Consider the following 12,505-nt stretch of genomic DNA (forward strand, 5'->3'; position numbering starts at 1 on the left):
CACTATCAGTCATTGGATAAAGGAGAGGTTGGCTGGCACTACAGCAATGTGACAGCTGATAGTAAAGGAGGTAGGCAGGAGTCACACTTCTCATCAGTACCAATATCAGCCATACACAGCCCCTGATGATCCATTTGTGAAAAGGAATAGATTTCTCATGGGAAAGGGTGTATCAGCTATTGATTGGGATGAAGTTCAATTCTTGGTCACGGATTCTCTTTAAGCCAAAAGATAATCATAACTCCCAGGTAACTGGCATTGCCTCTTAAAATGAGTTTCGCAACAGAGATAATGGGCATGATTCAAAGCTTTTTCCCCCTGTTTACACCTTATCTATGTAACATTGTTAAGCTCCCAAAGAGCAAAAATATATAATTAAGGTAAGATAAGCAATATAGAAATGAAGTTCAGAACAAATTCCTTTGAGCGATTATTTTGCTTGTGAATGTACTGAAAGGTTATTTTTTATCAATTAAGTGATAAGTCATGTATGAGAAGTTTTGTGAATAGAGCCCAATATAGGAGATGCCAATTTCCTGAGTTAATACAAATTGCTGACAATGCCAAACTGTCTAAATTGATCCAAATTTGACTCAAATTTGTGCATAGATTAGCATCGCATTGGGTTTCTCCATTTAGCTACTTTTAGAAGTACAGCGCAGGTCCACCTTAAATAGTAGAGTAGCCCAGGCTCGTGTAAAAGAATTATGTGCTGAAACTGTACAACAGTCAATTTCCCATCCTTGCAAAACAAACATGCTGCCGGTTGGGTTAGCAATTTTGAGTGAGGAACAAGAAAGCCCTCATGACTGCACTAATAGAGGACCCTGGCTGGAGAGCAGCTGTATCTGTTCTGCAGAAGAGGGAGTGAAGCATGGATGCCACCAACAATAATATACATTAAAATGAACTTACATGCACACACCAGACAAATAGAACACTAAAGCATGCAGGCTGATAAGAATGTAAATAAACTGTGCAGATAACATTGTGCCAAAGCCGGCATGCACAGTATTAGTTATGTATTTATGGTATTTGCTCTTCTACAGAAACAATATTTCCTCAAAAGAAACGTGGGCAGCAGTGAGCACAGTAATGTTATGCATGGCACTTGTCTAGCATAACTACAGCCTCAGCTTTAAACTTGAGCTAGGAAAATAACTGAACGCATTTTAGGTGTTCTTTGAATGTTTGTAAGGCATCTCCAGGCAATCTGCGGACATTTTTGGAAAGAAACTAGACTGATAGGGACTCAGCACAATGACCGTGGAAAGGAATAGATTGTGAGCTCCTCTCAGGCCTTGTTCACATTGCGTTCGGTTCACGAGTCCATCCGCGGTGGCCTTATTTTGAGGCTTTTTTTCTTTCCGACTCCTGGCGCTTGGGTGGGCGATTTTTTTGGGAGGGTTAGCGGTTTCCAACGGGTTTTTCCAGAGCGTTTTGGTAATTAATTCCCTGACGCAAGTCAGGAAGTGAACTCTTTGATCCAGAAAATAAATACAATGTATTTATTCTTAAAAAAAAGCAATTTATTTACTCTTAAAAATATCGCTCCACAAAGCGGTTTTGTGAGCGTTTTGCGTTATTCCTATAACTCCCATTATAGCAAAAATGCCCTAAAATGGCTCAAGCACAGTTATTGAAAACAGAGCGCACGGAACGCTTTGTTCAGCAGAACCCCAACCTACAAATATACAGTGGTTTGCAATTGAAAACAGAGCGCACGGAACGCTTTGTTCAGCAGAACCCCAACCTACAAATATACAGTGGTTTGCAAAAGTATTCGGCCCCCTTGAAGTTTTTCACATTTTGTCACATTACTGCCACAAACATGAATCAATTTTATTGGAATTCCACGTGAAAGACCAATACAAAGTGGTGTACATGTGAGAAGTGGAACGAAAATCATACATGATTCCAAACATTTTTTTACAAATCAATAACTGCAAAGTGGGGTGTGCATAATTATTAAGGCCAGAGTCAATACTTTGTAGAACCACCTTTTGCTGCAATTACAGCTGCCAGTCTTTTAGGAAATGTCTCTACCAGCTTTGCAAATCCGGAGACTAAAATCCTTGCCCATTCTTCTTTGCAAAACAACTCCAGCTCAGTCAGATTAGATGAACAGCAGTTTTTAGATCTTGCCACAGATTCTTAATTGGATTTAGATCTGGACTTTGACTGGGCCATTCTAACACATGGATATGTTGTTTTAAACCATTCCATTGTTGCCCTGGCTTTATGTTTAGGGTCGTTGTCATGCTGGAAGGTGAACCTCCGCCCCAGTCTCAAGTCTTTTGCAGACTCCAAGAGGTTTTCTTCCAAGATTGCCCTGCATTTAGCTCCATCCATCTTCCCATCAACTCTGACCCGCTTCCCTGTCCCTGCTGAAGAGAAGCACCCCCAGAGCATGATGCTGCCACCACCATATTGGACGGTGGGAATGGGGTGTTCAGAGTGATGTGCAGTGTTAGTTTTCCGCCACACAGAGTTTTGCATTTTGGTCAAAAAGTTCCATTTTGGTCTAATTTCTTCCACACGTTTGCTGTGTCCCCCACATGGCTTGTGGCAAACTGCAAACGGGACTTCTTTTCTATTAACAATGGCTTTCTTCTTGCCACTCTTCCATAAAGGCCAACTTTGTGCAGTGCACGACTAAGTTGTCCTATGGACAGATTCCCCCACCTGAGCTGTAGATCTCTGCAGCTCATCCAGAGTCACCATGGGCCTCTTGACTGCATTTCTGATCAGCGCTCTCCTTGTTCGGCCTGTGAGTTTAGGTGGACGGCCTTGTCTTGGTAGGATTACCGTTGTGCCATACTCCTTCCATTTCTGAAAGATCGCTTGAACAGTGCTCCGTGGGATGGAAATCTTTTTGTAGCATAAGGGCCTGTTTCCACTACACGCAGATTGGATGCAGAAAAACTGACTCAAGTTAATGCCTATGGGAAAATCTGCATCAGAAAAATCGCGTTTAGTGGAAACAGGCCCATAGGCATTCATTGGAGTCAGTTTTTCTGCATCCAATCTGCGTGTAGTGGAAACAGGCCCTAAAGGCTCATACACACATCAGACTATAGTCTTTGGAAAATGAAAGATCACAGACCAATCTTACCACCCTTCATGTAGTATGAGAGCCATACTCTACACAGTCTATTCTATGGAGCTGAACTCCACATCAGAAAAAAATCTTTGCAAGATGCTGCACACACAGATGCTGTACAGACACAAAAGATCAGTATCTGCAAAAGATCTGTTCCTGCCAAAAATCCATTCCTGCAAATTGCAATGATAGTCTATGAGATCTGCAGATCATCATACACACATGATTTAACTGACATTCATCTGCAGATCAAGCAATCATCCGCAGATCTGAAAATCCATCCTGGTGGATCTGATCCGCAGATGAATATCAGTTAAATCATGTGTGTATGATGATCTGCAGATCTCATAGACTATCATTGCAATTTGCAGGAATGGATTTTTGGCAGGAACGGATCTTTTGCAGATACTGATCTTTTGTGTCTGTACAGCATCTGTGTGTGCAGCATCTTGCAAAGATTTTTTTTCTGCTGTGGAGTTCAGCTCCATAGAAAAAAAGACTGTGTAGGTATGGCTCTCATACTACATGAAGGGTGGTAAGATTGGTCTGTGATCTTTCATTTTCCAAAGACTATAGTCTGATGTGTGTATGCACCTTAAGCCTGCTTTAAATTTCTCAATCTTTATCCCTGACCTGTCTGGTGTGTTCTTTGGACTTCATGGTGCTGTTGCTCCCAAGATTCTCTTATTAGACAAACTCTGATGCCGTCACAGAGCAGCTGTGTTTGTACTGACATTAGATTACACACAGGTGCACTCTAGTCATAAGCACTCAGACAATGTCTATGGGCAACTGACTGCACTCAGACCAAAGGGGGCTGAATAATTACGCACACCCCACTTTGCAGTTATTTGTAAAAATGTTTGGAATCATGTATGATTTTCGTTCCACTTCTCATGTGTACACCACTTTGTATTGGACTTTCACGTGGAATTCCAATAAAATTGATTCAGGTTTGTGGCAGTCATGTGACAAAATGTGGAAAACTTCAAGGGGGCCAAATACTTTAGCAAACCACTGTAGCTAATCAAAAAAATAAACTACTGCTAAATCTCACACTGCTTTGTAATCTTCATAAAAAAAAAAAAAATTAAAATAAAAACCTTTTCTGCATACTTTTTCTGGGTACTTATCCGTTAGCCGGGCGCATCCTCTAGGTGGCGACAAAACTCCACCAGAGTTACATCTTTCTCTACTATCCATGTCGGCCTGGAGGGGGAATAGTAATTAGCGCCACCTGCCGGATGCGCCCGGCTAATGGATAAGTACCTTTTTCTGCACACCAAGTGTGTTTCCATGCAGGAAAACGTGCGCGTTTTTTCACAGCAGCTGATGTAAATGATAGAGGAAACTGCCAAAATGTGCAGAGTCATCATGCAGAATGTCAGGTTTTTTTTCTGCACGCGAACACCACAGTAAGTGTGCACTAGCACATTGATTAACATGAGTTCTCAGTTCTGTGCAGAAACCGCGTACGAAAACTGTCAAGTGTGTTCCCTGCCTCAGAGCTCTTTTACATGGGCAGCTGCAGGCGGGGAAACCACCCAATTCGTACAACAACCAGATGCTTGCTAGCACTCAGCACAGGTGGTGGACAGCCTGGAGTTGGAGTCTAATGCTACGTACACACATGCGACTATGATCGTTCGTTGTTAACGACGAACGATCTTTTAATTGACGAAAGAACGACTGGAGTAAAGTTAGTTCTAAAAAGTGTGTAACGATCACATCGTTAGAACGAACGTTACACCACGTAAAAGCACTTAATGCGCCTGCGCATAAAATTGTAAAGTTCCCTGGAGAAAAAGTGAAATGCGCATGTCCAGCCTGGTACAAACGATCGTTTCCAACGATGTACTACTTTTGCAAACGATCGTCGTTGGTTAAAATCCGCCGAGACAGAACTTTCTTTTGTAGCGATTTGGCTCGTTCGTCGTTAGACTTAATAGTCGGTGGTTCGTTTTTTGTAACGATCGTCGTTGGTAAAGATCGGGGAACGATCGTTACAAACGACTATAGTCGCATGTGTGTACGCACCTTGAGTCCTCTGACTGAGCCAGACAGACTCTTACAGGAAGTGACATTGCTGAACTGCCACTAACTCCCCCTCCCCACATTGGGGCTTCAGCTCCTATTCGGCATATTGAATATTGAGTAACAATCATGACAGGTGCAATACACCTACACTGAAACCCTGCCAGCATAATTCCAGATAGCGGTGGTTAGTATAAGAACATGTAAACAGGGTGGAGAGAACACTGACTTCTTCTGCCCTGGGAATGTAAACTTACAAGCGCCACAAAACTAGAATAAGACCGGTGATTTTATGAGCTGTGGTCTAAAGGCTGATGTCAGAAGACGAAAGCATGCCAGTTTATATATGCTATAAATCTTTAACCTAGTAAAGTTAAACCTATTCTGGTAGCTTTGACTTTCTGCAAAAATTCAAAGAGCCAATTAAATGGAAGGGTTGATTTTTTTTGCAGCCAGTATACATCAGCCAGTTATAGGAAACCAGAGCTGTAAATATAAGGACCACTGATACTTACCGGCTGCTTCCTCCTGCAGCATAAACACGTGCGAGTCCCACGCCGTCCTCCCATGATCTGCCACTCAGCTCTGGTAATTGGTTCAGTCGCCTCAGTCGACTGAGGGGCTAATCACAGCTGAACGGCAAACCACAGGAGGACTGCGAGGGACTCACTTGTTTATGCTGCAGGAGGAAGCAGCCGGTAAGTATCGGTTCTTATATTTACCGCTCTAGTACATTTTTAAGAGAACTAGAGATTAAGAACCAGCATGTATTTTACCATATACTGTATATCAATGGGAACATGACAGTAAACACCGACCCTGCTCTCTGTTTCATTCTTTTCTGCCAAATCTGCCTGTTATCAGCTCTGATAAGAATCCCAGACTGAGCATTCAGTCTAGCTTTGCCCTGGATTGATTATAGCTGATTCAGTCTTCTGTGATGTCTTTTCAAGCCCAAGCCCGCCCCCCTCCAGGCTCTGATTTCCTGCTAGGAGGGTACATAGCAGGAAAGCAGAGCCACAAGGGGGAAGACTTGGGCTTGAAAAGACATCACAGAAGACTGACTCAGCTATAATCATTCCAGGGCAAAGCTAGACTGAATGCTCAGTCGGATTCTTATCAGGGCTGATAACAGGCAGATTTAGCAGAGAAGAATGAAGCAGAGAGCAGGGTCGGTGTTTACTGTCATGTTCCCATTGATATATATGGTAAAATACATGAGGATGCTTAGTCTCTGGTTCTCTTTAAGCCCTTGCTGATGACACAGTGGTATTAAAGCACACTGTACAATCTCTAAAAGTAGACCTTCATTAAAGGACACCTGACCTGAGAGGGATATGAATGCTGTCATTTGTTTTCTTTTAAGCCATGCACATTGCCTGGCTGTCCTACTGATCATCTGTCTCTAATACTTTGTCATAAAACCTGAACAAGCATACAGATGTTTAACAAAAGACAACTGAACTAAAAAAGGTATATGGAGGCTGCCATATTCATTTCCTTTTAAATAATACTAGTTGCCTGGCAGCCCTGTTGATCTATTTGGCTGCAGTAATGTCTCAATAACAGCAAAAACACGCATGCAGCTAATCTTGTCAGATCTGACAATAATGTCACAAACACCTGATCTGCTGTATGCTTGTTCAGTGTCTATGGCTAAAATGATTAGACACAGTACATTAGCAGGGCTTCCAGGCAATTGGGATAGCTTAAAAGGAAATAAATATGGCAGCCTCCATATCCTTCTTGCTACAATTGTCCTTTACATTTTGCAGATTGTAAGGCTCTGAAAAGACAGCGATTAAGTCACTTCAGATTAAAACTTGTGGACAACTTTCTCCTTTATACCTCAAGCACAGGAACATTTTCTAATTTGAACTGCAAAGAATATGGAAAAAAAAAGTGAGAAACTTTTCAGGCTCATTAACATTCCCTAATTGGGAACATTTTCTCCTCGCTTTTGTAGAGTTTTACTGTTTCAATATAAAACAAGCAGGCCCAAGAACAGGAAATGAGGGACAACTAGAAACCCCAGTTGGGGATTCTAACGCTTCATTTAAAAAAAAATAAAAAATAAATAAAAAAAAATGTGTTGTCTGTCATTCTAGAAGACGCTTTTCCCATTTTCTGTTTGGAGAGGAAGTGATACACATTGAGGGCCCGTTTCCACTATAGCGTTACGAAATCGCCGGCGAATCACCGCAGGCAAATCGCATGCGGGTGCGATTCCGCATGCGTTTTTTGCCGCGATTTCGCATGCGATTTCGCATAGGTAAGGCTGTATGCGATTTTAACCATGTCACTGCCTGTGTGAATTAACATGGGTACCTATGCGAAGTCGCATGCGAAATCGCGGCAAAAAACGCATGGGGAAAACGCATGCGATTTCCCTATTAAATACATTGCGTGCGATTCGCCTGCATTCCACGCGTAGGCGAATTCTGAGGCCCCTTCCCTGCAGATTTTTTCTGCACAGAAAAACGTGCGGGGAAACGCACAAGTGGAAACAGTCCCATCCACTTGTACTGACTGTGCGAATCCGCATGCGTTGCCCGCATGCGGATTCGCGATAGTGGAAACGGGCCCTGACAGACTAGGACACAAAACACCGATATAAAAACGAAAACTGTAATAGCTTACCACACAATTTAAACTTAGAGGAGCCATTTACACTTAATGCCTTGCGTCACACTGCATCCAATTTTGGCAAATGGAATGCAACACGACGTAATGCATTAATTGTAAATAGGGCCTCAATAAAAAGATCATGGAATTGGTTTGTAAAGTCAATGGAATGCACATATATGGAGTCGAACATCTAAGGCAAGTTCACAATGGACATTGCTTTCCCTGTAAAAGTATGCTTCACTGTCACTGCACACATTTTGCAGTAACACTGCATGCAGTGTATTGGGTGCCACACACCATTAGACCAATTACAATGTAGCTGTTACGTCGCACCGCAACGCTGCACTGTGAGGACTCTTTCACACCATACAAGATGAAACACAATCACAAAAGTGTTTTGCATTTTGCGATTTTTTTCTAAACAAAATGCCCGACCCGATTGGAGGGAGACTACTAACGGGGCACGCAGCGCTGGAACACGGCGACCGGAGAAAGAACAGGAAGGAATTGGAGGATCCAGAGCCTTCCCTCTCCCTAGGCGAGTATCTGGTTTTGTTTGTTTGATACTCACTGTGAGGGCTCAGCCACACTATAAGCGCTTTTCTGAGCACTTTGTGAATGATTAGCTGCGATTTTTATGAAAGTGAATTGGAGCGATTTTTAAAAAGCACTAATAAATAACAAGCGCTCAGAAAAGCGCTTATAGTGTGGCTAAGCCCTAAGTGTTAGTTTGGACACACACCCCTATGGCATTATTGTTGGAAGGTGTCAGGTACACACGATGCTCAGTAGTTCACTCACACATTCTCCCAGAAAGCAGTGGTCTTTCTGCTAAATCTGTGATAAAGGACCGACACTATTTCCATAAAATAAAAAAAAATAAAAACATACGGTAATACAAATACATACATGCTCTACATACTTCTGATATTTTTCACATTTTGTTTACATAACTAGGTGGAACTGGGAAGAGGCATTAGTATAATAAAATGAAAACACACACTGGACTATAAACAATTGATTGTCTACCAACTCTGTATTATGTACCTGGACCATCCATAATATAAAACAACAAATAGATGTAAGCAGCACATACCTGAGCAGGAATAATATAGTCTGCCACATCCCAGATCCTCAGTCCCAGATTGGACGTATTCGTAATGGAGACGCCTTTCACCTTGGATGTCACAGAGCTGACTACTGTGTCAAAGTCCTGGTAGCCCTTCTCCCAGACAAACACCCACCTGCCATCACCAGAATTGTACAAGATCAGTTCAGAGCATAATTGGGGTTTAACAAAATCGCAAGACATGCAGCATTTTGGGAGCATTTGCACTTCAATGTATTGCACTCACATGGTCTGGAGCGTTTTGCGCAGGCACAGAATTACTGCACCTGCGCAAAATGCGCCAGACCACATGAGTGCAATCAGAGCAGATGCAGAAGATGCCGACCTGGGGGGAGGGGGCATACATATGAAACCGGCACCGGTAGACTTGGGCGCAGGATACAGCTGTTATATGGCTGATCCTGCTTCTGCACAAGTCCGGGCCGTGTTAATTATTATTCCCCCTCCAGGCCGCCATGGATAGTGGGGGAATGATATAATTCGGCTTCCAGCAATTGCTGGAGGCCGAATTATTGTGTTTAAGCAATTTTGGCTCCGTCTTCTGACGCAGCTGATGTTACAGAGCGCCACGATAGACTGATTCCCATTATAGTCTATGGCGGCGATGGCTGCGCCCAAATCTAGCAGCGCTGAAAAGCACTGCTCCGGGGAGGGGAACCCAGGATACCAGAGCTGCAGCGAGGGACATATCAGCTGCCAGGGGCTGGAGGGAGCCTGGGTAAATAGAATCTGCTTTTTGTTTTGTTTTTCCACTTCTCCGATCTTTCCTTTAAGTGCACAGGACATCTCTGGTAGAATACACCACCTTCTCTCTCCCCCCACAACCAGAGGCTGGGGGGGGGGGGGGGGGGAAACAAAAAAAAAAAAAAAAAAAAAACCACACACATGCAGCCATCTGTCAACTTTCTGACTGCTTAGTGAAAGGTTACAGCTGATCACAATCATACTTTAAATTAAAAAAAAACAGAGGTAATCATTCAGCAAGGTGTAGTACTGAAAATATCCCTAGCAGCAGTCTGCAGTGGCGTAGCAATAGGGGTTGCATAGGTAGCAACCGCATCAGGGCCCTAGGGTCAGAGGGGCCCTCCCTCAATCACAATATTAGCTCTCTACTGGCCCTGTGTTGGTAATAATCACTTCAACAGATGCTTTAAAAAAATAGTAGTAATCATTAACAAACTGTTTCCCATCCCCTACTTGCACCTCTGACACGGTTGTTGTCCTTAGCACGGTTTGGTGCACCGTGTCAATTGTTATGTATAGAGTGCTTGGGGGGCCCCACGTAAAACTTGCACTGGGGCCCATAGCTCCTTAGCTACGCCACTGGCAGTCTGACTACACATGCAACACTTTTTCCACATACAGTACATATGATATGTATTGAGGGAAGTAGATTCTGGAGGGAGACTTATGTACCACCACATATCACAAAAGCGGACTATAAGTAAAAAGCACGCACATCTTTGTACAACACACATTTAAAGTGAGAAAGAAGAGACTGAAAATGTGGTGGGAACTTAACATTTTGTAACATGACAATGACTGAAGCCTGCATTTCCCTGGAAATTCACAGAAAACTCCCTCGCGTCATACCCAGCTAGCTCAGTCCCGTGCTACATGGCACAGACACTTCACAGTGGAGCATATGGCAATCGACACACATCCCACACACGTAACCTGCAGAGCATCTTCACAGGTGAAATGCACAGCGCTGCGTGCCTAGAGCGGCAGAAAGCAGAAATTACTCTCATTTTCTCCTACCCAATGACATAAGCCAGGATCAGGAGCTGGATGAGTCTGTTCAGTAATCCAATCTTCCTGCTTTTGATGAGCGCTATGCGAGGGGTGCTGTAATCTAACACACAGCTGTACACTTCCCCGCAGCAGCCCCCGCTGGACATGATGACTGTAGAAGCAGCCGGCCCGGGACTACTGTGAACTCCAGCCTGTCATATGACCGCTCTGCGAGGCAGGGAAGGTGGAGCCGGAGAGGGCTCTATAACACCACCTACTTACTATACGCGCTCCTGGAGCAATCTCATTAGTGGTGTTTCAGGGAATAGAAAGTTCACTTTCTGTTTCTCAGTTCCCTAAAATCTAGAGAACCACAGAGAGGATTCTGTCACGATAATCTCTTCCTTGAAATAAATAAATAAAAAAAAAAAATCCTGATATGATCTTCTCTTGATACAATAAGTGAAGTGATCATAAAAGTGGGAGGCAGGCTTTAACTTAAAGAGGAATACTGAATTTAACTTAATGATTAAAGGGGTTTTGTATGGGCTTTTAAAAACAAAAAGTGTCACTTACATGGGGCTTCAACGATCCTTTGGAGGTAGGTAATGATTGGTAGATTTTAGTGGCAGACTGGTAGTGATATTCAGAATCCTGTGGTGGGTATGTGATCAGTAGTGATAGTTAGGGTGCATACACACATCAGAACATAGGGCTCTCTATTCTCAAAGAGCCAAATTTTGCGCAAAATTTTACCGCTATATTCCCGCCAGTGGTAAACTCCGCATTTTTTCCACATTCACTAATATTTTCCGCATGTTTTCCGCACTTTTACCACACTTTTTCCGCATGCGGAAAAAACATGCGGAACTCTTTGAGAATTCCAACTTGACGGTATTTTGGGTGCAAACTTCCCGCATGTACTTTACCGCATGCGGGAAGTCTTTGAGAATAGAGCCCATAGTCTTTGGAAAATGAAAGCTCACAGACCAATTTTACCCCCTTCCATGTAGTATGAGAGCCACACCTACACAGTCTATTCTATTGAGCTGAACTCCCCATCAGATAAAAATCTTTGCAAGATGCTGCACACACAGATGCTGTACACATGCAACAGATCAGTATCTGCAAAAGATCAGCTCCTGCAAAAGATCCGTTCCTGCAAAATGCATTCATTGTCTATGAGATCTGCAGATCATCATACACACCTTGTTTAACTGACATTCATCTGCATATCTGACAATCATCTGCAGATCTGAAGATCCATCCTGGTGGATCTGATCTGCAGATGAATGTCTGTTTAACCACTTAAGGACCACAGTCTTTTCGCCCCTTAAACCAGAGCCTTTTTCTCCATTCAGACCACTGCAGCTTTCACGGTTTATTGCTCGGTCATACAACCTACCACCTAAAGGAATTTTACCTCCTTTTCTTGTCACTAATACAGCTTTCTTTTGCTGCTATTTGATTGCTGCTGCGAGTTTTAGTTTTTATTATATTCATCAAAAAAGACATGAATTTTGGCAAAAAAATGACTTTTTCAACTTGCTGTGCTGACATTTTTCAAATAAAGTAAAATTTCCTATACATTTGAGCGCGAAAGTTATTCTGCTACATGTCTTTGATAAAAAAAAAAACCATTCAGTGTATATTTATTGGATTGGGTAAAAGTTATAGTGTTTACAAACTATGGTGCCAAAAGTGAATTTTCCCATTTTCAAGCATCTCTGACTTTTCTGCGCACCTGTCAGGTTTCATGAGGGGCTAAAATTCCAGGATAGTACAAATACCCCCCAAATGACCCCATTTTGGAAAGAAGACATCCCAAAGTATTCAGTGAGAGGCATGGTGAGTTCATAGAAGATTTTATTTTTTGT

At 42.8% G+C, this 12,505-nt stretch overlaps 1 protein-coding gene across 1 annotated transcript in view; it reads right to left on the reverse strand.

Annotated features, from left to right (window-relative positions):
* The window catches only part of P2RX4 (purinergic receptor P2X 4), a 46,103-nt gene extending 35,258 nt beyond the window's left edge, over positions 1–10,845 (reverse strand). The window contains exons 1-2 of the mRNA XM_068245213.1: positions 10,656–10,845; positions 8,862–9,009 (exon numbers count right to left, since the gene is read on the reverse strand). Coding sequence (XP_068101314.1) covers positions 8,862–9,009; positions 10,656–10,795 — 288 coding nt within the window. The 5' untranslated portion in view covers positions 10,796–10,845. The remainder of the gene's footprint in view (positions 1–8,861; positions 9,010–10,655) is intronic.
* Positions 10,846–12,505: the final 1,660 nt, after the last annotated feature.

Source organism: Hyperolius riggenbachi, chromosome 1 (assembly GCF_040937935.1).
Source record: "Hyperolius riggenbachi isolate aHypRig1 chromosome 1, aHypRig1.pri, whole genome shotgun sequence".
Classification (NCBI taxonomy): Eukaryota; Metazoa; Chordata; class Amphibia; order Anura; family Hyperoliidae; genus Hyperolius; species Hyperolius riggenbachi.